This window comes from Anas platyrhynchos, chromosome 2 (genome assembly GCF_047663525.1).
Source record: "Anas platyrhynchos isolate ZD024472 breed Pekin duck chromosome 2, IASCAAS_PekinDuck_T2T, whole genome shotgun sequence".
Taxonomy (NCBI): Eukaryota; Metazoa; Chordata; class Aves; order Anseriformes; family Anatidae; genus Anas; species Anas platyrhynchos.
Window position 1 is genome coordinate 100,507,932 of NC_092588.1, and position 22,910 is coordinate 100,530,841.

Here is a 22,910-nt window from a genome sequence, read left to right on the forward strand (position 1 = left end):
CTTTAATTGAATGCTTATGTCATGAATGGCTTGTAGCATGCTTAAAACTACATGGCTCTATTTATATGACTATGGTTTATTTTTTAGAGCTCCCTGTATGACAATACTGGGAAATTACTAAAGTTTTTTTTTTTTTCTTTTTTTCTTTTTTTTCTTGCTATTCAGTTGGGTGATTTTAAAAGATATTGCTGTTATATCGGACTATTGGGATTGTTGCTTAGGAATAAAAACTTAAGAAAATTATCCCTTCCCCCTTTCAAACAAAGCCACATCTAAAAGGGTCACAAAAGGAAACACAATTCAAATAATCTCCTTGCTGCATCTGAGATTAACTTGGGCACAGATGTTTCAATTTATATTTTGATCTGGCATAATATATACATTTAAAAAAATCCTGTTTTGTATTGCTTCTATAAACACTAACGTCTGATAAAAGCATGTTGGCTTTTCTGCCATCTACTTGAATCAGAAACCTCTGAGCCAGAAACCTCTGAATCCAGCAGGATTCTGACACTCAGAGACCTAAACTAACTCTTTTGGCATTTGGCTGCAAATTTTCTTAGCCTTTTCCCTGCGTTTTGAATGGTAAATCCATTTGTGGTTTTCTGATTTTAAGCTGCTGTGGATAACAAATAGACTTTGTTCTTGCTATGTTTAAAGATGAAATGATTCAACACTATTAATTAGTGCTCATTTCCAGGTCACACTGTAATCATTAAATTGCTGAGATAGTATCTGAGAATTTATTGACACTATTCATACCCTATGACCATAATATTTTCCCCACTGTGCTGTTTGCCATATATTAGCCCACCTGTCTGTAAAGGGAAACGACTTTGGCATGACCAGAACCTTTATATAAGGTCATGAACAAATAGTGTTGGACCTCTGATGCCCTCTCTTTTTGCCAAAAGGAGTTTCCTCTTTATCTGTAAATAACATTAACTAACATTTAAATTGCATCCTCTGAATCACAGATGTCACTCAGAGTAGCCAATCTTTATATCCCAAAGGTAAACTTGTATTGCTTCTGATTGAGGGTATCCCAGCAAATTTTGATTTAAAGAAGGAGTACTGGATTTACTCTAGGAAACATGATGATTAGTATGAAATACTAAAATAACCAGTAGTGAAGCAGGGGCAATAGACTGAAAGATACCTGGCAGCCAGGCTGGAAATTTTCAACATGTGGAGGATCATTTCCAAACTCTTGAATTTACTTGGCACCTGCAATAATAAAATAATAATTATAATAACAAATAGCAAGGTAGATATTGCAGTATAAGGAGGTCTTGATGTGTGTTCGTAAGTATATGCTGCTTCTTTATTTACATGCTATCTTTTTGTTATCTACAAAATTTAATCTCACAGGTACTTCTTATTCTGTGCAGGTCTATTAATCTTGGTAGCAATTACATTCGGATAGCAAGTGCAGAATTTTTCCCTTACTCCCTCAGCTAGGATAGGATCACAGCCTTATGAAACTTTAAGGAAAACTTATACCGTTGAAGGGAAATGAGGGAAACAACAAGTTGGTAGCTAAAAGAAGTATCTCAGACTTGAATCATAGCATAGCATATCTTGAGTTGGAAGGGACCCACAAGGATCACTGACTCCAACTCCTGGCCCCACACAAGACCACCCCAAAACCAGACCATCTGTCTGAGAGCATTGTCCAAATGCTTCTTGAACTCCAACAGGCTCGGTGCCATGACCGCTGCCCTGGGGAGCCTGTCCCAGTGCATGACCACCCTCCCAGTGAAGAACCTTTCCCTAACTCCCAGCCTGACCCTCCCCTGTCCCAGCTCCATGCCATTCTCTCAGGTCCTATTGCTGTCCCCAGAGAGCAGAGCTCAGCGCCTGCCCCTTCGCTCCCCTCGTGAGGAAGCTGCCGGCCACCATGAGGCCTCCTCTCAGCTTGCTCTGTTTTGGGCTGAACAAACCAAGGGACCTCAGCTGCTCCTCGCGTGACTTCCCCTCCAGACCCTTCACCATCTTTCTATGAATCCATAAGATACAAATTCATATAGTGATATAAATTTGCATGAAGCCATATGTGCTTAGATAGGTTCCTGAAGTTGAGGTGGGGGGACAAAAAAAGGGTAATTGTCATCCATACTGCATTGTAAAATGCATACATACTACTTCAGTAGGCCTCTACTTTCAATTCCCATTTCAGTGAAGCATGGTTGAAAGGCCAACCTTAAGGTAAAAAGCAGCCAAAACAACTTATTCCTGTATTTTTAAGGCACAGATTAGCTGTGTTTGCCTCCTTTAAAACTTCATTTAAGATGTGAGCTTTCTGAACATGCTGGCCTGCCACAGGAAGCAGGTGAGAGTGTAGGGCAGGAAGCAGCCCAGGCCTGCTCATTTTAGGGTTTTGAAGAAAGGGGTATAGTTGATAGTCTGCCACAGGGCTTAGAGGGTTTACAGGAAAGTCATTTCATGTCCCTGTCCCCCAGCCCCTGTTTGTTCTGCTGAAGTCCAGATCCAACAATGGGACATGTACAACTGCTGTGATTGGTCCAGGCCCTGTGGTTAAATAGCCATGGAGTTAACAGCTGTGCTGACAGACAGCAGCAGGCCTGGCAAGCCGACCCTGAGGAGAAAGGGCTTTGGAGACTGGGGCTGGAGGAGATGGGCTGAGGAATGTCGGGGAGTTTAGACTATGTTTTAAATATATATTTTCTATTTTTATCTCCATCCTTTGAAAAATGATGGTGGTCTTATATTTGAAGTCACCTTATATTTGGGCCAGTACAGTAGTTCTGGCTAAATTCATGGGAATGACCAGAGTCTACAAGGATAAACCACAATGAGGTGTAGAAGAAAGCATTCAAAATTTGTTTTGGCAGAAATTGGTTAATTAAGTCTGTTTAACATTACACAAGACTGTAGCTTGGCCAACTTACTATCTTTGTTAAATATGTAGCTTCCCCGGAGTAAATCTGGATGAAATGTCTTAGTATCGTTAAATTCATTTTTTTTTTCATAGGGAAAACACAAAAATTGTGCAATTGCATATATTGGACCAAGAATATATATATTTTATTGTATTTTCCCATGAAACCATTTTTTTTCCACAAAGAAGAAAATCTACGGATAAAGTCGTCAATTTTAGAACCTGTATTTAGGGGAAATGGGAGGATGTATTTTCTCTGTTATGCCCTATCACACCCTAAATTGGAGCACAGATGTATACGGAAAAAGCCGTGTGATAAATTAATGACAGTGTTTTAAGAATATAGATGTATCAAGAAGAACAAGTGGTGTCTCAGATTACTTGGAACAAATATCCCACATACACCTTCTGGTCTCAACAGCTGGTGCTAAATATAGGTTGGGCAATATCTTTTCATGTACTATCAGATATTTGAAATAAGTTTATTGAGGTTCATGGCAGTATTTTCTGTCTGCAGAAAAATCTTTTCTAGAGGAAGCGTGTGATTCTCAGCAGCCAAATGAGTGAAAACTGAATCTGGAAGACCTTGGAGATGCAGGAGAGAGGGCTTAGGTTCAAAGTGTATTCTTCTTTCAAAAATATAGGAATAAATTAATGAAAATATATAAGTATTTTGAATTAAAAAATAACAGTACAAAGGAAAATTAACAGAGATTTTCAATCTCCAAATACGATTCTAGAGGTAAAAAGATCCTTTAGTCAAAGCAGAATTTTTCTGTTTTTAAATTCCCTCTGCTAAAAATAGAGGCATGCTCAGTGTGAAGAAAGAAACTAGTAAAAGTGATTTTAAAAATTTTAAAGTAGTCAGGGTTTTTCAAGGTAACAAATGTAATGGAGTAGTTATCAGAGAGTAAGTCAACATAAAAAACTCAGGGCATAATTCTTATGGCTGTTATTGTTCCCATAGCTACACCAAGAGGCTAAAGATCCCTCCTTTTTTCAGTGGGAAATTATTGGGTTGTAAAATTTTCTGTTTCCAGGTCTGTGCCAGTTGTGTATTTTCTTCTGCATTCTTTATGTAGTGGACATCTTTGTGTTGAGCACAGCATGTGAAGAGACATTTTACATTACTCTGAGTTGCACTACGGGCCAAAAAATGTTTAAACTTTGAACGTGATTCTTACGAGTATAAAATGAAGAAGCATCGCTACAGTAAAGCTTATTGTAAAGCTTTTATCATTATATTTTGCAATGAATAGATGTTCAATTAGCTGTGTGGAGTTACACGTTCCTCATATGCTTCAAATATTCATTGTTATCTTACTACAGTTCTAACCAAAGTTGGCCTAGGTTATTCTCAATTTCACTCTGCTTGGGACACCTTATCGATTTTAAGTTTTATGATTTATCTTTTTTTAATCAGCTTAATGGTCCAGGTAGTACAATGAACTTTGAGTAAAACTGAATGCAGTAATACAACCATGGATGTTTATATAGAAATTAACAAATTATTCTATTAATACTTATTATCAGTTGTAAATATAAAGGTAATGGCCTATATAGTCAATTTTCCATCTGTTTTTAGCAGTCTCCTTATTTTTCATTTTCCAAAATGCTCTGGTATCTAAGAGCTCATTTAGCAAACTTTTACTTCGGTAATTGAAGAAATACTATTATTTTCTAGTATACATCTGTGGAGCTTTTTGAATGGTCATTGTGTTGCCATGCTTAGGACAACAGCTTGAGTTAAAGCCAAAGGTAGCTTTGAATCATTTGGTATCAAGGTACTAATGAGCTCTGCAGACATTTCAAATACAGTTTTTCCATCTTCAGCCAGCCAGGTGTGGCTTAATCCAGTCTATTTTTCCCATAAGCAATGTGATGTCCAATATATAACTTTCCCCTCATACTGCAAAGAATGTTTCCAAAAAGTTTAAGTCATGCTTTTTGCAACACAGAAGAGATTTTACTGATTTCTCTTTTCCTGATGCTAGATTACTATCCATTTCCACCCTGCAAATTTGATTACTTGACAATAAGTACTTTTCCCTCAAAAATTCCTATTATAAACTATACTGATTTTTGTATTGTGTGTGTTCCCTACCCTTAAAAAAAGATACAGAGTTTATATTCAAGGATCATTTTTCTAAATTCTAGCTGTGATGATATGAACAAATTATATTTACATTCCAAAGAATGGAATCAAGTATTTAATACCATAATAAAGGTATTGAACTAATTACAAATGAATTTATCAGGAATTCTTTCCTCTTGATTGATGTATTAAGTGGAAGCACGTAGGACATGAAAAGGATTTTGTATAAATCTTTGTAGCATTTTCTGCTTCATCTTAGAGAATGTGTACATGTTCTGATCTCGATCTGTTTACAGCCACATAGTTAAACTGTAAGATTTTTGGCTAGCAAAATCCTTGTACATATATCATGGGAGTTCTGTGCTTTGCTCCAGCTCCAGGAGAAGGATGCCAGCTTTTGCCTCAGTATTTCTGACTCATTCTGCAAAACATAATTTTGTCTGTGTCTTATTGCCAGAAAGTGTCAGTTCTGCTATTTAAGTAAGTTTTTTTCAATAAAATTTGTATGAGCTTGGTATTTTTCTCTTTTTAATATTAGTTCAAAATGCCCTTTGTAACACATTCATTTTCTGCAGAAATTATTCTGGTTTCAGGTTGGCTTCTCTGAAATATCACCCAAACTCATGCTGTGGTTTTATTTGCCTTAGTGTGTCAATGCTGTAGCATTCATTGTTGCAACTGATCCAAAGGTAACACCATTTGCAATTCAAATTTCCTCTTAGGAGAAGTCAGGGCAGTCTATAGGTTTTGCTACAGACCAAAGACATGAACTCCCACCTGTTGTCTCAGTATGAACATGTTATTCAACAAGGCATCTGTACCTGTAATAATACTTCACTGAAGCAAACAAGGCAACAAGTCTTTTGATGTGAGGTAAGGAAGGTGGATATCCCTTTCCACAGTCATATTTCCTTTAGTATTGTCATGTAAAGTGTTAAACATAGCAAATAAGTTCCTTTCATTCCTTCTCTACCAGCCAAGGAGTCAATCCAAAATGATAAATGCTTTGTTAGATTGATTGGCTGCAAAAGTCAGTATCTTCAGATTAATGAAAATCTTAAGTATATCCATATATTAGTTATTATTGTTACTTCTTAATTAACCACCTACCCAAGCAAAAATAATCTCACATCATGATTATTTTATGATTCAGCTATCATTTAAAGCTTCTTCCATAGATGCAAGGCTCATGCCTTGGAATTCATAGTGAGATCTTTTTCTTTTGTTCTGATTTGTACTATAGTGATAATTCCACTGATAACATAATAGCATGCCATTTCTTTGGGTAGGGAAACATATTTGTGTTTCACTAGAAATGTTTGGTTAACAGAAGCACAAGAAACTAAACCACAAAATCTAAAAAGGGAAGTTTAAATGTATTTTTTATAGGAGCGGATCTGTAATAAAAACAATAAAATCCAGTGTTTAAGCTTTATAGAAATAATTTAATGACCAGCTGCAGCAATAAACACCTTTCCGTTTTGATTGGGTCTTAACTCCTCTGTCCAGTGATTAATTGCTTCATGAAAGACAAACACATTACATTATACCTTAAGTATAACATCCTGTTTTAAAGATCCCACTAGTGCAGATTAAATGTTTTTGAACCTGTTCAGACTTTAAAAGGATATTTCAAGGATGTTCCATTTATCATTATTTCTTGCATATATTCAGGATCAAGGTAATAACTATTTAGCATTTCCTTTCTCGTATTCAGCTTTGGCCTTGCTCACATTTATATTCCATTTAGATAAAGAGTAATGTAATATTGTGGTGTCACAAGTTGTTTTCATTGGAAACACTGTGGAAAGCACAGGATGAAGATAGTATTTTATATAAATTGTGGGAAAAATCACAACTTTATTAAAAAGTCGTGTAGCTGTTTCCTATGCAGGATAGATCATCTGTTTACGTATAATTGTTAAAGCCAGATTCATAGCAGGTAACAGAACAGCCATCAATATATGGCATTCAAAATATTTTAGATGTAAACTAGATTTTATCTGGTTATAAGAGAAGTATTAAAAATCTTCAATTCATTTGCTCCTCTTCTTAAAAAAATTAAGGGTTTACTTTTTCATGCATGAGCTTCTTGTTATCAAAGATATGTAACTAATAAATCAGATTTCTTGAGGAAGCAAAAAAGGGACTGTATAGCAACAATAGCATAAAGAAATCTGTGCCAGAGCCAAGTATGTGCCTGTATCAGCAGTATTTTTTTTTTTTTTTAATTTCACTTTATTTTGCTTTGTGCTGTAACCTCCATTTGAGAGTGTTACCTTGTATTTTGTTACAGAATCACTGAATGATTGAAGTTGAAAGGGATCTCTGAAAGTCATCTAGTCTAACCCCCCCCCTGCTCACACAGGGTCACCTAGGGTAGGTTGCCCAGGATAATAATGTTCAGGCTTCTGAATGTGTCCATCCAAGGGTGGTACTCTACCACCTCTCTGGGCAACCTGTTCCATCTCTTGGTCACCCTTACAGTAAGAAAAATGTTTTCTGATGTTTCCTCTTGTCCTGTTGCTGAACATGACTGAAAAAGAGAGAGAACTCTTTGCACCATCCCTTCAAATATTCCAATATACATTTGATGAGATTGCTTCCTGTATCTTCCCTTCTGCTGGGGCTGAAGAGTCCCAGGTCTCTCAGCCTCTCCTTATGTGATAGATGCTCCAGTCCTTTAATCTTCTTGGTGGTCCTTCACTGGACTTCTTGATCCTTCTTTGATGAAGTCCAGTGAAAAAATTTCTGAATGGGAGTAGAGGCAAGATCAGGACCTTTTATTTCTTTAAGTCATCTGTGGCTCTGAATACCTTTGCCATGTCAATGGTTAATGCACATTCTGTTGCTAAGCTGGTAGTCTTTGATTGCTTGCCATATTTTCTCCTAGCCATCTGAGAGCCTGAAGTGGAACTTGACAGAAATGTTTATGAACTCAAAAGAAGCAATAATATCAAGATCCAGAGCAGCTGGATGACAGCATCCTACTGGAAGGGAAAACTCTGTCAAGTGAAAGTTCTCTAGAGAAATCTAGAGTTTAAGGGAAGTGTTTAGTCACCATCCAGCCCAAGAAGCTGGATATAGTCACTTTGGCCACTAGGAGAAATAAGTCAGGCTGTGATAAATCTCTCTACTCATTAAATGATCTGACAGAAAAGATTTGATGGATCTTATTTAAATTACAGCTAGGTGAAATCAACCATGTTAAGGTTTGTTTTAGTAAGGTAATGTTAAATGAAAATCAGATTCATTATGCCTTGAGGTACAAGATTTTTGAGGCCAAAGAGCTAACATTAAGCTGAATAATTTTTATTAATGGACTTCAAAAGCTTGTGTCATTTTACATTTTAGCACCCGCTAACATCAGTGTTGTGATTTGTCTGCTTTTTCTAGAAGAGCCAATTAGGCATAAACATGAACTGAGATATTTAAAGTACTCGTTTAAATAATCAAGTATGAAAATCCCAGTCCACTATATTAAGGATATTAAAGAAAATAGGCCAAACTATTTATTGTGATTCTCTTGTACTTGGTGACAAATCTTGCCCAGTCTGAGGCAAGCTCTACAATGGGTAACTCTTTTTGTACCTCTCAAGGGAGTAGCTGTCAGACATTTAGCTACTTAAAAATAATTCTTTTTTAACAGATGTTTATTGGTTACCATTACAAGTGCAACTTTATTTGGGATTTCTGAAATTGTGGAGCCAATGTTCATCATTCAGTTAAAGCAGTGGAAGAATATAGTTTAAATATGTCCATAATAATAAAGGGAAACAATCAGAACACAATGGATGAAAACTGAGCAAGAGAAAATCTTTGGAGTCATAAACAAAAATCATGTGCAGTCACAAAACCAGGTGAAAAAATCTATTCTTTCCAATTTCTTTTTCTCTGGGAGAAGTTTGTTTAGATAGTCTTTTTAGGTATTTTTGCACTTGATTTGGGAGAAGAAAAAGACGGTAGCTTTTTATAGTGATGTTCTCAAACTTTTGCTTGATATTGCTATATAATGGTTTGTAGGTGTTTATTTATGCTTCTCTATTTTCCCTAGTGATAAAAGCAATAAAGCCAATCTAATGCTGTGTATGTATAATCTCAACATATCATGAATTTATTATCTGAATCTATAGTTAGATATCAACAGTACGTTCATGGCACAGCATGTATGGCAAGTGGTACTCCATGTATTCTTTCCCTCACTGCCTTCCTTAGAGCTTGGTATGAAGCAGGGTGTCTGGGCAGGTTGTATGCCATCCAGAAAACAATTCAATGAGTTTTGCTATACATTTATATCCCTGCTTGCACAAATGATCCTCCAGGATACAATTAAAAAAAAAAAAAAAAAAAAAAAAGAGTTAAAATAGGTTTTTCGTGTTCTGGTTTCATCAGTGTTATGGTTTACATGTTAGATCCAAGACCTTTGGAAAAATAATTTGTTTTAAACACCTTTTTCTGAAGATGTTCTCTGCTTCAGTCTTTTTTATATCCTTCCCATATCATAGTATTAATAAAAGAAAAAGACTACTTTGAGACCTGTTTTAAAATGTCAATTATTATAGAAAAGCTTTTAGATTTAAGATGTTCATGTGTACATATACCATTAGTATCTCAATCCTTGATATTGGTCTTCTCTTGGGTGTAAGTCATATTTTTGATGCATTTCAGACAGTATATCAAGAATAGTGATGAATGTTTTAAGTTGAAGCATTTCAGTAGCTGTAATTGTTATAGATGTGTCTGAACCTGCATCCATTAATCCTTTCTGCACAAGGTTATGGCAGGATCTTTCTCTTAATAGTATGCAACTGTAGCAGCACAGAAGTAATTAGGTTTTGAGCTGATATGGGAGAACTGCTGAAAATAAGTACTCATGTCAAAAATTCTGCTCAGTAATACATGGAAAAGATAGAAATATAAATTGACAGCAATCAGTTGAGAGCTTTCAAAATAACTTGTATTTGTCTGTTTTAATATCAGCAGCCATAGTAAATACAATGCAAACATGACAGGTCTGACCAAGAGCCAGCCAGATGCTGGGCCCAAAGCAGCTGGTGAAGGACTGGTCCAATCCCTGAGGTCTTCCCAGGAATTCTCGGGAGGCTAGCAGAGAAAAAAAAAAAAAACAAAAACAAACAAACAAAAAAAAAAAACAACAAAAAACAAACCCTTCATCTTCTTGCAGTTCCCAGCTTCCAGTGGGGGAAGAAAAAAGCCCACATACCTGAAGATGACTTCAGCTTTGTCTAGGACTGTGGGTGTCCTTTTCCCTCTGCTATTTATTTACATTCAGTAAAACTCAGATGTAGCCTAGGATGTGGGCCAGTTACTGCTGTATTGCAGAATACTATTAGTCAATCTGATGCTTTAGAGGAAGAGAATCCCCTCTTCTCCTTCATTCCTTCATAATGCACCTGGCCAGTTGTGCAATGCTAACCAATGAACAGCTGCTAACAATGAGGAAATTGTGCTCATAAGAAGTAGCTCAGGATCTGATGGTTATTCTCTAGGGAGAAATTTAAGCACTAGGGACTTGCTTCTTGCCGGGACTTTTTTTTTTTTTTTTTTTTTTTTTTTTTTTTTTTTTTTCACATGAAAAAGTTGTCTGTATTGAATTAAACACTTTTATCTTCTCTGTTTATGACTTTGTGGAGCTGGTTTCTTTAGAGGGACTCCGTTTCCCTACCATTTCCTCTTCCCCTCCCCCTTTTCCCTCTCAACCCCTCTATCCATCTGGGAGGATTAAGGATTTTACAGCTGAGAAACAGCTAGGCATTGGAATAGTTATTTATAGTTTGATTGGTAACTTCCTAGCAGTAATGTTTGTCTGCGTTGATGTTACTTAAATATGTGTATATGAGTATGTAGATGTGAATTAGCATATGGGGTGCATTCTACGAAAAGTGTGTGTGTGTAGTCCGTATGCAGTACATCCTTTCAATACATTCACTTTTACTGTGCCTTTTCTACAAACATCTTGTAGTAATTTGAAAAAAAAAATAAAAAAAAAAATAAACAGGATATGAAAATCCAGTGCCAAAGAGGCAAGTCTTTAGGCGTGAGTGAAATTTAGCTAATAACATAAAGAGCTTCATCTATGAAGGGAAGCCAGTTCCTTGGACTTTAGAAAATAAGCAGAAACATCTAAAGTCTGATGCTTTAATTTGAGATAGTTTGCCATCCTTCACAGTCTGATTTAGGTATATGCCCCTGGGAGAGCAGTCAAAGGAATCCATATAAATAATAAATGTACTGAATCTTTTTCTTCAGTAACTATAAGATTTTTGCATTGACTCATGTGTTTAATCTGGCAAAATCCTTTCAGCATAAACAAATTCAATTCAGATTGGCTAGGCAGGAGTTTCAGAAGTAACTAGCAGTACTTATACTGGTCTGTGTAAGAGTTGCTTATATATATATTAAATTAAGTTGATTTGGATGATATCAAGGGATATATACCAATTATTATGAATTTATAAGATCATTATATTGGCATGTATTTCTCTGTACACCTTTCTGTTTCATCATGAGAAGGATCTAACTGGAATACTCTGTCACAGTTTTATTTCTCATGTTAAAATAATTCTTACCAACTCACTATACTTCTATACTGGCATAAGAAAGCTAAAACTGTTTCTGGCTTGAATGTCTTGTTATAATACAAACAAATGTGTATGCTGTTCTGTATGCAAATATACAAAAAAAGATCATCTTCAAAAATCTGCTATAGTTGAAAGAGTTTTTATCAGCGGATAGAAAACAAGTGATCACTACCAGGCATGACTCATCAATCTATTTAGCAATGGTCATGGTATTTAGTAGAAAATCTATTAGGATTACTTCAAATACAACTCCTTTTTTTTTTTTTTTTTTCTGTTCTTCATCTTAAAATAGCCTAGAGACTTCATTGAATGGAAAGCTGAATAAAATTCAAAAAGTTTCATTCTTATAATGAGGAAGAAAGATCACTTGAACATTTGCTTCAAAGCTTGTCACTGGGGTGCTATTAAATGGAAGTCTACTGAGTGGGCAGTGTTTGTCTGAAGGTCTTGAAATTGTGCTTACAGGCTGGATTTCAGTTAATTTGTTTGTTCCTATGACTTGTGAACCTGCATGTAACCAGTTCTGAAATAACTGCAAACGCTTTATTCAGAAACTTGCACTGAACCCGACATATTCAGCCATAATTATAACCACCAGATCACAATATCTGAAAGTGTTCCTTACAAAAAGCAGACTTTCTTGGAACACCTCCAGCTGCCTTCAGAATTGGAATTTCTGATCAGATCAGCAGACTCTTTGAATATCTTGCTGTGACCAGGGATGCAAGAACTAAACCCTGAAATAAGCATCCAAAGCCTATCTCTGTTGACATGGTTTGGGCCAGTCACAGAGAAAGCGTTTGAAGCCTTGAGGAAGTTCTGGCCTACCACATAGATGATGAAAAGTACTGAAGACCATCTGGCCTTCATAATAACTGAAATCATCTATGCCAGCTTCAGAGAAGGCAGCATTCCATCATTGCTAAGCATGCAGTAGTCTAGCCAATTTTGGAGAAATGTACGTTTCTTGCCAATGCCCTCATTGTTTATACCCATCGTTTCTCCCATCTCGTCTAATGCTCAGTCTCTGCTTTAGAAAGAGTAGTTGATGGCAACTCATCCTCAGTAGTACCTTAATTCTCTTTGAACAAATATACCATGAGGTGACAGAAATCAAATAAATCCCAGATTAGATAAAAATGTTCAAGTTCTTATTGCTAGTTTTATTTTCAGCATTTGACAGGTCTAAATGCGTAATGCATGTGCAGCCTGTGCAAGGGAGTAGAACAATGCAAACTCATTCTTTTGGGCAGTATTTTGGGCAGTATCTTTTTTGGCATCTTTGTTATCAAGGCTTTCCCAGAACATCTGAACTCCCCAGAAATGATGCTGTACAATTCAGGCTTGCACTGGGAGTTAGATACAATGTATTTTCATTAAAATGTTATTCATTAATTATAATATATATGCATTCTAATGACTTTAAAATATCTTAGTAATTCCGGACTAGATTCTTTCTGTGGTTATAGAGGTGCATATTTAATCTTAACTCCATTCAGATGGGTAGAAGTAGTTTGGAATTATTCAGTCAGAATTTAGGCTGCAAATAGAGCTAGCCACTGAAGTAAATGCAGCTGTTTTTTCTATATTGTTAATGCTAGTGCCTTAGATGACTTTATCTGCTTCCTGCTATATATGCATACATTTTAAAACAATTTTATTTTGCACACTGAAAACTGAGAGAGGCTTACCTGTGTTATGGTAAAGCAAAACAAACAAAAACAAAACAAAAATTAATGAAAAAGAAGTGCTGTGAAAGACTTCACTAAGGGAGTTTTTTGGTTGCTTTTGTTGTTGGTTTGTTTGTTTCCAAATCAAATCACCATTTAAGACATTTTTAGGTACTTTTCAAAGGATGATATGATCAATATTCATGCTGAGGTGTTAAACCCAGGATTATAATTATTTGTTAAATGCATGTTTTTTTATTTCCAAAATGTCCTGCATGCAGAATGGAAATAATTTAGGCTTATCAAATAGCAGTCAGCCCTCCCTTTGCATGTCATTATTTTCATATCTATGTTGCCTCTTTCAGACATGAACCATCTTTTTGTCTTCTACATTTCTACTTGCAATTTTTTGTACTTTGTGGTTCATTCCTGTAGCTGTTTAGTTGCTGTATTATTTTTCCTGATCTAAATTTCCTCAAGGGCTCTTGTTAAATAAATGTTAGAGTTGGGTATGTTTTATTTTGCCCTACAAATACACCTTTACATAATCAAGCTCACTGGTCATCGTTGCTCTTACAGTTCAACCCACTGAAGTCAAGGAGACCAGTTATATCAATAGAGGCATACAAAATCAACTCTTAAAAATCCCAAGGTATGAAATTCAGTCTTGTTAGCACAAATCTGTTTTGGGACTATATGAGAGAATCTTCATGCATCTGTGTAATCCCTGGAGGTTTTACATCATTTCTCTGACTTAAGTTAATATGATCCACACTTATTTTATTTCCCCCCCCTCTCTCTTTTGAATCATGGGAGAGTTAAACATTTTACTTAAGATAATTTTAAAAGATCACTCCACAGTGAGTCTCCTGAAAGAACTGCATAGTACAGAATACTTCAGAGTATTTGGGGAAAATAAACAAATCTGTTTGAGCATTGCTACTAAAATTATGTGGTCTCCTCAAGAAATTGATGATAAATTTCCAGTAGTGACAGGAACCCAGCACCTCCTATGAAAGAGCTCTACTCCTGCAATTCAAAATGCTGGTTTCTCCAGTTGAGAGGATTTGGGATTTCTACTCTCTGGTTATAATACAGTATTAAAATAGACTCTTTAATATTCATGTGATTTAGAGAGGTTTTCACCCTTTTGGCAGGTGGCAGATGTCAAAGTAGGCTGTTAACTTGGGCAGAGATTTTGAAAACACAAATTTTAGAGGTTTCCACCTCGTTAAGTGTTTGGGCACTTTAACTCAACAATTACTAGAGACCTGAATACTTGAAGATTCATTATCATGCCTGACAATTTCAGATTATGGAGAAATTAAGACAATGTAGAGTCTTTCTCTTCACTTAAGACAATTTGAATTAGGTGTAATTAAAGACTCTTGCCATAACGAAGGGGTTAGACTAGATGCTCTTTAAATGTCCTTTTGAATACAAACCATTCTATGATTCTATGTAATCTTAAATTGTTTTTTTGAAGCAACCAATTTCAGGGACAGACATCAGGGATTAGCTTCTAACCCTGTTGATGGGAGAGGCAGAATTTCTATTGACTTTTTACTCAATAGAACTTATTTTTAGCCACTTGAAGTTTGCATCCTTTTAAAATACCATTAAGTAAAGCACTTGCCTAAAATAAATATTACCCTTCAGTACCAGGAACAAAGTACAACTCTGTTTTGTTACTGAATCAGAACCAAAGGTGGAAAATAAATTATTTGTCTTGTTCCACAGTCCAGCCTATCAACATAAACAGATCTTAAACTGGGATGAATTCATACATACACACTGAATTCTTATCAATGATCTAGTAGTACTGTTTGTGAAGTAAGAGATAAGATGTACCCATGATACAAACCATATCTACCCAGCTACCCAGCTGAAAGCAGGACAAAAACCACCCAAAACTTCTGAAATGCTTTGTGATTCTGTGGAGTAACAGTCAAGTCATGCTGATTTTTTTTTTTTTTTTTTTTTTTGTCAGTATTAGCATAAGGATAGAATACCTCAGATTTTTTCCTAAACCTTATCATGAGGTGATATTATCATAGAGTCATGATCTTTCTTTTGTCTCCCAGAAGGATCAGGATTCATCTTACAACTTTCTCTTGAGGTCCATTACAGCCAAACGTTTGCTCTGTTTTAATTCACATACAGGTTAGGGAATGAGCCATCACTGAGCAGATTTTGAGATACCAATCTGGCCACAGTTTACCTCATTCCTCATTATTCTCCTGTCATTTTGTTATGATGTGTTTTTAAGAACATCCAGCTTTTACTTGCAGGAAAACCATTTCCTCATGCAAAGTAGAACATGCAGACCTGATTTATTTCTCATTTCAGCTGCAAATCTGTTGATTTGTATTTAGAAGAGTTCATATCTTTTTTTTTTCTTTTTTTTTTCTTTTTCTTTTTTCTTTCCTCTCCTATGTGGACATGTATTACAGGCCAGGCTGTGACTGGCATTTACAGCAGGAAGAAAATGAAGGGAGGGCTGGTAGAGAGAATTTTGTTTCTTTTTAGCACTGTCAATGGGATCCAGCTGTAAATTTAGACCTTGCAGCTCATGCATGCTCCTTCAGAGGGAAGTATTTACCATGTTCCCCTATTCCCCTTTATGCAAGAAATACCAGTCAATCTACAGTCTCCATTTAATCTATTACAAAAAGGATAACATACTGTGGTTGCTTATCATAGCAGAAATTGGATTTAAGTGTGTAGAAGCCCCTTTCCTGTGTTCCATTGAACATCCATTTTTTGTAAGGTAGTGACATGCTGAGAAAACTATTTTGCTTTATATAACATACTTATCTAATGCAATATTTATTGCTTTTACATGCTGTAGTGGACTCTATGCATGTTACATCATCCAACCTTCTTTGAATGTGCTATGTTTGTGCTTATGTCTCACAATGGGTGACTGGATTCCTGAGGACCCATTCCCAGATGCAGATTTTTGACCACAAAACTCCCGTGCCCACTGGTGGCTGTTGATATTTTTCTGGGAAATGAAGAAGTGGTCTCCTAGATGGGTATGCTGCTGATGGGTAGCCTCAGGTGACTGAATACCCAGTGCGTTCAGAATGTAGGGGCTTGCTGCCTCCAATTGATTGGAGGCAGAGGTATGTCTCCCAGTATTCCCCAAGATACTCCATAGAGAAACTTTTCTGGATTATTTATTTCAAACAATGGGCTGAGTTTTTTTTTTTTTGTAGCTATTGTTTACCTCTTTGAGGAACACTTGGTTTCCAGCTGTTTGGGAATGCTATTCTTGTCATAAAGATAATCTGAGTGGCTATGATTAGTTTCTACAAGATTTTGAGAAATACAAACATGCAAAAAGAAATGTTAAAGAATTAAGTCAAATGTTAGCTTTTTGTAGTGGCAGGATTTGTTACGTCTTAGAGTATTTATGCTTTTCAGTCCCCTGCAGTATAACCTGGGATGAAGTTTCCTTTGTTTCTTCATGGAACAATACTTACTTTCTTTTTAAACAGAGATAGACCTGAATCAAAGTTGTAGATCCCAGCATCTCTTACCCTTGTGTTTTTATATAGAAACAAATTCTCGACCTGAATTTTTCAAATGTTCCCATCTCTTAAGGTTGCCCTGTTTGTGTAATATATGGATTTTATTAATTGTCTCCTTTAGTCTGTCAAGTGTCATAATTGTTTTGCTCTTCTTTCCATTATTCTACTTCTGATTACTGTATATGGAGGCAGTGGGATTTTATCCCAGTTTTAGTAAAGAAAAGTGCTGACTTGAAATTCAGTGAATGAGAGAACTGAATCCAAAGAAGTCATTATATCCGAATAAGTCATTATTGTACACTTAGAGGCATTTCGTTTACTTCAAGGCTAACAGGGACACGTGTAAGCTGTTCAGATTTTTTGGGGGATCTTCTGAAATTGGCATTTGCTTTTGCAAACTAACACAGATTAGATGTGGTTGAAAATGAGCAATAAATCGATCTAAATAATAATAATAAATAAATAGACATACTAATAGGTATTGCAACTTTTCAGGATATTTTTCCAGAATCTGATAGAGGACAAGTAAGTCAGGCATCTGGTAGGAAACACCATTCTGTTCTATGCCTGATGGCTGTATCTAATTTAAGGAATATTTTTATGCAATGTGGTTTCACAGTTTGAGCTGCACTGTCGCAGGACTTGAAACCTCCTTCCGACTTGTGCTCAGCTGTTTGTGTGCATGCTTGAAAGAGGCTGCATGATTCCTGTTGCAAGGAGGAGGCTGAAAGGCACCTCTGCACCAGTTCTGGCACATTACGTATTGGGGCTCAAACAGGGCTCAGCAGGGCTGAGTGTGTTGCAGCCAGGAGGATGAGGCTGTCAGCTGCCTCAGCAGGTTCCCCCTCCCCTATCTTCCTTCTCCTCCTCTTCTTCCTCCTTCTGGTCTTCTGGGCAGCCCTGGGCAGGCAGTTCTGACCACACCTGCCCCTTGCTTTGCACTGCCGCAGCTCTGCCTCCAGGGTTGGGGTCTACAAGGCTGCTGCAGGTAGTCCAGGAACACGAATTATCCACCTTCCTCCTCCATCTCCTTTGTAGAGCGGTCAGGGTGAAAACAACATCTCGTCTGAATTATTCTTCAAGTCAATCTTTAAAGTCCCAGGGAATTTTCCCCTCCAGCATAAGCTAGGTTTTCTTTTGTTTCTTGTTACTAAGTAAAACCACAAGCAGTGGTGCCCTATTCAATAGCTAGGAACAGCTTTGCCACCTTTATTTCAAGCAAGATCACAGGAAAAATAAAGGATCAAGGTAAACATCCAATGTTGTGAATTTGTAACAAAATTTAGAAAAAAAAATCTCTCTTTTTACAGGCTTTTTTTTTTTTTTTTTTTTTTTTTTTTTTTTTAATAGCTTGTAGGGTTCAAAAATATATTTCAAAGACATTTAAATACACAAGCAGTCATTTGTACTGGCATGAGAATACAGTAAAAATGATTGTATAATGGCAAATAGGTGAAAGATTACACAGAGGGAAGAATTTGACATTCAAAGACATTTAGAGTTTTTAATATTAATCTTTACTGGTAGGTATTGTATTGTATTATCAAGGGTTCAAATTACACCTGTGTTTTTCTTTGTATTGTAATACTGGTCTGAGCTGAAAATTCTCCAGATTTTCAAAACTTTGTTGGTCTCTTTTAGCTTTGTAATTATGAACAGATTTGTGTTCACATTTTTATTTATTTATTTATTTTCTGTAGGGTGACCCCAAAGCTGCTTATGCAGAATAATTTTGAAACTGTGCTCACCTTTCAGGCTATGATGTATTAAATATACTGACGCATGTGCTGTCATACTGGAGTTGTCTGAAGCCATAAGGCTGTGGCAGCTTCAAGCTTGGCTTTTGTTATTGTCTATAACAGGAAAACACTGAAAACCTGTTGTCATGTGGGTATGCAGATATAAAAAACATTAAACGTTCATTTCCGTGTTGGTTTTGTAAGGGGCAAGTATTTACGTGTAGTTACAGACCTTTTTCCTGAGGTCAGTTATTGGATAAAGTCTTTAGTGTCTCCAAGAGGTGGCTGATGTTTTTCAAGACAAACTTTTAATATTGCTACTTACTGCTGTGAAAGACTTACTAATACACTCATCGCTACATTAGTCTTTGGGGAACTATTCATATGGGGCATATTTGAGCAGTGTCAAATTTTCATGAATAATACCCATATTCATTTTGAATGGAAGGTGTTCTCTGGCATGCTGCCAAAGCACGAAACATGTCAAAACTATCTTCATTTATTTGCTGAGTCCCCAGAATCAGCATTTAAAAGCAGTGCTTCATTACTCTCTTGTACACTGTATGCTCTTGCAGTCCTTGACTGGGCAAAAATATCAGTTAAGTAAGCAAGTTGTACAAACTTCAGGATATCATCAAAGCATGGGGAAAACCAAATGAATGTTGAAACAAGAAGAGTTGTACTCTGGGCAAAATTCAAATACTACATCAACTGTATTTCTCTTGAGACCAATAAATGTTACTTAAAAATGAATTGGTATTTGATGCTTTGGGGAGTTGTCCTCTCTCTGAGTATATTCCAATACAGTGTGACTGTTTAAGGCTATTCTCATGTATGAATACACTTGGTATTTGAAAAATAGCTTTCATATTCGTATGGGTATTTATTAGCCGTTCTTTTTCACATTACTTTGAGATTCATGTCCGATATTAAATTAGGAAGCCATTTTAGATGATATTTTCAAACTGAGTTGCAAAACGGCTGCAAATGCTTTTTTATTTATTTATTTTTTTCTCTCCACATTCTTACCCAGATCTCAGATTATTCCTGTCACTATATCTTTTGACAGAAGAGGAACAGTAAGTCAGCCACTTACTTATATTGGGAGAAAAGAACACCTGCAGTGTTTCTCTTGCTGCTGAAATAAATAAATCTTCCTTTGTTTCATGAGATCTTACGGCTTTTGCAACTTTTAGATTTACAAAATAAAATGCCTCTGGAGTTTTTCTGAGCAAAACAGTGACTTTGGGAGGATTTTGAAAGGATGCAGAAAATGGTTTAACTTTCACAAGAAAAAGTCCATGTGTATTTGTCCTCTAAGTCAGAACAACTTCCCAAATATTGGAGTAGCTTTGCTAGCTGAAGTCTTCACTGGTTCATACTGTTAGGGAGACAACACCTGGGAGTGGGGCTTATCTGCACAGAAAGTCAGAAACTCTGTTGCATGCATTTGTTTCAGAAATTACTTTTCTTTTTGACTGTCTTTATTCTTGAAGATTTGTTTTTTTTTTTTTTTTGTGGTTTCTCTGAGTTTCCTTTCCATTTGATTTCAAGCTCATAGTCTACAACTGATGATCCATGATGAAACATCTTCAGTGTCATGAATCATCCAATGCCCTAGTTTTTCTTAAAAATAGAAAAAGAGAAAGTGTCTGTCATCTTACAAAGTACAACTTCATCTTCTATTTTCCAAAAGCACTTTGGTAAGAAAACGGCCAATAAATGCAATGATGGGAATTGAAAAGTTTAAGGGAGAACATAGTTCTATAACAAGTTACTTGAGATCTGTGCCACCTCCTTCCTAGTCTACTGCTGTCTGCATTATAATACAGAGTCCTGGCCAATCTTCCTTGTCATTTTGTTGCTAATGGTCCTTTCTTCCCAGTCCTTGTCCTTTTTATTTTCTCTGTACATTGCCTACACAGTCATTGGTTTTCTCAAATACAGCACCAGGGTACAGAAACTACTAGCCTTGTCCTGTTTAAAGCAGTGGTGGCCATTCTTGCTCTGAAATGACATCTCAGCATTCTTAATATCTATTCTTTTCAGTGTGCTTGAAGTGTTTGTTGTGCCTTGCACTAAGCCAGAATTAATTCTTTTGATACCTGACCCTATAGATCACTGACAGCCCAGTTCTGCTATACTTTCTGATGTTGTATAACACTATGCTACTTAAAAATTCTATTTAAAATAACATGACTACTTAGCGTGAATCCTGCAGACCATAGCCATGTGAAGTAGAGTTCTGTTTCACAAGTGGTCCCTTTGAAGTCAGTCAAGTTACACGTGCTTACATCATGTCTGAAGTTGGTCCACTGTGTTTACAACATGCATATTTGATATTGAGCAGTGGGTGTACATAACTTTTAAAATAATAAAATCTTTATTACTTTGAGGAATGTGCACATTAAAGAACAGATTTTCATTTACATGAAGGCTCCTTACAATCCTCTGGCTATTCAACTACCCTTACAGCTAGCATAAATTCCACTAAAGGCCCAGTGAAAATCCCTTTTCATAGCCAAAGTTGTGTAAAACGGTGCTGCATGTAAACCAAAATGCAGCCCTTCACAAAAGGGATATTTTAATTTCATGGCAATATTTTCACAATTTTTTGTTTTCCTGTTGTAAAAATATAATGTAATTAATCAATGTAAATTTTTGCTTACTTTTAGTATATATTATATCATCTTACAGTAAATCTTTTATAATGAACAGTTGATCTTTTTTATCCCCAAGAGATTCAAATCAAAATTTAGCACTTATTACTTTTTTTTTTTTTCTAGCTCATTTAAACACAGCTTATTCCTTGAATTACTCGGAAGAAGTAAAAGCAAAAAGTATTAAGACAAATATATAATGTCAATTGGAATCTGTCTTGCTTGGGTCCATGGGCTGGAACAGGAAGATAATGCATAGAAACATACTTGATCTCCCTATTCTAAACTATAGTTTGCATATATAGAATGTAGAAGTGGACTTTTATGTCTAAAGCTTCTCAAATCTGTTTGCTCTTTGGTTTTAAGCTCCAGCTCTGGTCCGTCTACATAAAATGGACACTTATGAGGCTACAGAAACCGACTTAATAAGCTTCAGCTTCTGCTAATTAAACAATAAACACCTGGAAGTAGTCTAAAGGTATTATCTTCTACCTGGTGAAAAGAAGTATTACTCGTATTACTGTTTGCAGGTCACCTTATATTTAAAACACCAGAAAGAAATTTGGGGATTTGGATTCATTTCTCAAGTGCAGCAAATTCCTTGTTTGGCTCTTGGTAATTCTTAGTGTCTGTATACCTATATACCTACCTGTTGACCTGTCAGCCTGTCTGTTTACCTGTTTGTTTCTGTCTGCATCACAGAGGAGTTGTGAGAATAATGTCAATTATACTTTCCATACAAGAGTCTGCCTAATAGCTGCAAGGAACTCTTAGAGTGGGGAAAAAAACAATTTCTGATATTGTCAGGAAAGTTCATTGCTTCTCATGTTATTTACCCTGCAAGAGAAAGAACAAATGACTTGGAAATCTGAGGGGAGAACCCATCTATATGAAATCTGGACAGATCTGTGCAGTCATATTCAAAGACATTTTAATAGGAAAATTTCCTGTCCTGGCATAGAATATTTTGTTTCTTTTGGACAGAATATTATAATATTTATGTAGTGTATCCATATAAAGCTAGTTTACAGTTTTCCTGTATGGTTCCTGAATGAATCCTTGTCATCTTCTTTCTTCCTTCTTTTTAACTGAGAAAATAAGCAGTGTATTGGAAATTTTTCTTTATATGCTGTAGGCTACACTTAACCATTGAGGTCTTGGTAATTTGTGTTTTTAATGGATAGGGGGGTTTCCTTCTGGGTCATTTTCACAGAGCAACTTAGGTTGTCCAAACATATTCTGAAATACGCTGGGGATTATGGTTTCAACACATGCATGCCTAGGGCCAAAGTATGAGTAACACATGAAATTTTGTTCCATTCCATGAACAAACCACTGTTTTGTGGTATAATACAAAACATATCTAAGCAGTTTAGATCACTATCAGGCATTACAAGGTTAGGTTTTCTATTTATGTGACTACCCAAAGCTCATTAGAAGCTCATTTTGTAGCTCTAGGGAAGTAAAAATAAAAAGTAGTGAAAAATAGTACATTGTATTCTGTTCTAATTATACTCTATTTACTGTACTACTAATATACGTCAAGTGTATAATTTTATAGTTGCAGAGCCTGATTTCCCAAACTTGTGAAGTCCAGTATTGTTCATAAAACTGTTGTGCGTGCAATTTAACTGTGCAACTTCAATTGCGTAGACAAACTAGCTGTGCGTGCCTGCAGATTACTGGTTGCTGATCTCTTTGTATTG

The 22,910-nt window shown here is 36.1% G+C and overlaps 1 protein-coding gene across 24 annotated transcripts in view; it reads left to right on the forward strand.

Annotated features, from left to right (window-relative positions):
• SUGCT (succinyl-CoA:glutarate-CoA transferase) overlaps positions 1-22,910 on the forward strand; it is a 324,219-nt gene that overhangs the window by 165,862 nt on the left and 135,447 nt on the right. The window contains exon 15 of one of the 24 annotated variants that reach the window (XM_072033302.1): positions 13,849-13,921. The exons of the other annotated variants lie outside the window; for them this stretch is intronic. Within the exon in view, the coding sequence (XP_071889403.1) occupies positions 13,849-13,911 (63 nt within the window). The 3' untranslated portion in view covers positions 13,912-13,921. The remainder of the gene's footprint in view (positions 1-13,848; positions 13,922-22,910) is intronic. 24 annotated transcript variants of the gene reach the window in all.